General features: G+C 40.1%; 1 protein-coding gene across 1 annotated transcript; it reads left to right on the top strand.

Annotated features, from left to right (window-relative positions):
* Positions 1-253: 253 nt before the first annotated feature.
* LOC112212856 lies at positions 254-1,626 on the top strand (the record flags this gene model as incomplete). The annotated part of the gene is made up of 2 exons (XM_024367666.2): positions 254-481; positions 983-1,626. Coding segments are annotated over exons 1-2 (872 nt in total), but the record flags the coding sequence as incomplete, so codon positions are not given.
* Between the last annotated feature and the right edge of the window lie 833 nt (positions 1,627-2,459).

Raw genomic sequence — 2,459 nt, 5'->3', positions numbered from 1 at the left:
AATTGTTGTCATTCAATCCAATTATATTCGTTCGAGATTTGTGATAATGAGCTTTGGCCCGAGACGACAACCAGTCACCGAACGTAGCCGCGGTCATGGATGAACGTTTTTACCTAATAGAGGTATAGAGTAATTGTATAGCTCTTCTTAAAAAGAAATAGTTGCAGCGGCACTCGAGAGTAATCATTCCAACGCTTTCTGTCCCGTGGCTCGCCACACGCAAACCCTATTCTTCGAGTAAGATGATTACAACATGAGAGGAGTTCATAACAGGAAAAATGAAAATAGGGACAGAAGTAGAAAGAACACATATGATAAGGGTGGGGGACAAAAACACAGTAAAAATGGCGACAATGAAATCAATAGAGGAAAGATCAGGGCAATGACGGAGAAAAGCAAATTGGAAAAGGGGATATACATAGATGACGACCTGACAAGAAAAGGAAGGGAGGTACAGCAACAAATAAGAAGAATAGCCAGAGTAAGAAGGGAAAATGGCGAATATGTAAGGATTGGATATAAGAAACTAAAGATAGAAAAAAAAATGGTACAGGTGGAACGAAAATGAGCAGAGGCTGGAGGAAAAAAGAAAGAGAGGGGAAGAAAAATGAAAAAAGAGGAAAAAGGGGGGACTACAAAGGGGATAAAAATGTGCTTCTGGAATGTAGCAAGGCTAGCAAGTAATATTGCAGTGGTTACCACTTCTAAGAAAACTCTACATCTGGTCTTTTTAGTTTTCTCAAGCACTGAAGCCATCGACAGCGCGTAGACAAAAGACTGCGACGAAGTCAGGCCATAAACAGTAGACAGGCGACGTTGGCTTCGGGGTTTTTCAGTTATTGGGTAACACAGCTAGCGTGCGGATCTGGACCAGCTCAAACTGTATTCTTACTTATTACACTTCTATTTAAATATATTTTCTGCCTTACAATTTATCCACATGTTTTCTCTGTTTACACATCGAATAACCTCAACAAGTAAGAACAAAGAGGTGTGGGAATATCTGAAGACATTCGACGTGATCGGACTCACGGAAACTTTGGTAGAGAAAGACAATTGGGAAAAACTAAAATATAGACTACCCAAAAAATTCGACTGGAAATGCAGGGCAGCAATGAGAGTAAGGAAAAAAGGAAGAGCAAAAAGGGAAATAATAACGGGTATAAATAAGGAACTGAGAGAAATAGAATACAAAGAAATAAGTGATAATATAGTGGAAAGAAAAATAGTATACAATGATAAGACGTATAGGGTAATGGTAGTTTATAATCAAGACACAAAAGGGACATGGAAAGAAATAGAGGAAAGAGTAGACGGAAGAGAAGAAGAAGTGATGATCATCGGCGGAGACTGGAATGCAAGAACAGGAGAAGAGGGAGGGCTGATAAACGAGGATCTAGGGAAAGAAAAAAACAGGCGATCAAAGGACAAAACAATAAACATGGAAGGAGGAACTCTACTAAAGTACCTGGATGAGAGAGGCTGGATGATAGTAAATCAAAGAGATAAAGAAGGGAAGGAGTGGACATATATTGGGGAGAGAGGAAACTCAGTGATACATTTTGTGATTGGCAACCAGGAAGCGACAGGAGAGATAATTAGCATGAAAGTAGGAAAAAGAACAGTGTATTTTCGACCAATCGCGGGGAGACGCAATCGCGAGGAGAGACGTAAATTCCCGTTACGCTTATAATAACCGCGACACCACGAGTTGATCGATCCCCTAATTTCCGTTAAGATAATAGGGGTGATTCAATTAGTATAACACTGTGATTCACAGAATTATAAAGTTTTTATTTCCAACACTTAAGTTACATTGTTGAGTAGATATAATTCCTAGATGACACTTTGTTGCACGAAGATAAGATAGATGCACAATAAAGCAAGGCTCTTATAGTTGAGTTTAGTATGTTAGTGGACGTAGCATTAGAGGATACTTAATAGAGGAAGTGAATATTCGTGCTTAGACTTAGACGTTAGATTATACATTAGACTTCGACGTTATAAGTTGATCCTTCTAGCGGTGTAGAAGAGGTAGGTGACTTTTCTAGGGGTGTAGAAGAAGTAAGTTGGGTGACGATGCTGCGTCGAAGGAAAACTAGCGATGGGTGTGTCTAGCGCACGGGACCATCGGATTTGTTCATGACATTTTTGGTCAGGAAAGTGAGGGCAGTATACATTGCTTCTGATTGGATAAACGAAGGTTGGTGGACTAGGAAGGGTCTTAGCCGGTGGACTAGGAAGGGTCTTAGCCAGACTAGGAAGGGTCTTAGCCACCCTCGATAGAAAGTTGCTAGTAGGAAGCATCGTACGTGAAAAAAACAATCTTTCCCTTGTCAAGCTGTAGTAGACAATCTGTAGTAGTCTTTAGAAACGAAAAGAGATATTTCTTGAGTCTGAAGGACCTTAGCTAGCAAATTACTAGGATTTACGATGAGTTCTTAAGACTATTGAGGGTA

This window comes from Bombus impatiens, unplaced genomic scaffold (assembly GCF_000188095.3).
Source record: "Bombus impatiens unplaced genomic scaffold, BIMP_2.2 scf_0334, whole genome shotgun sequence".
Lineage (NCBI taxonomy): Eukaryota > Metazoa > Arthropoda > Insecta > Hymenoptera > Apidae > Bombus > Bombus impatiens.
The sequence above is the reverse complement of the archived record's forward strand: the minus strand, read 5'-3'. Positions and strand labels throughout refer to the sequence as shown.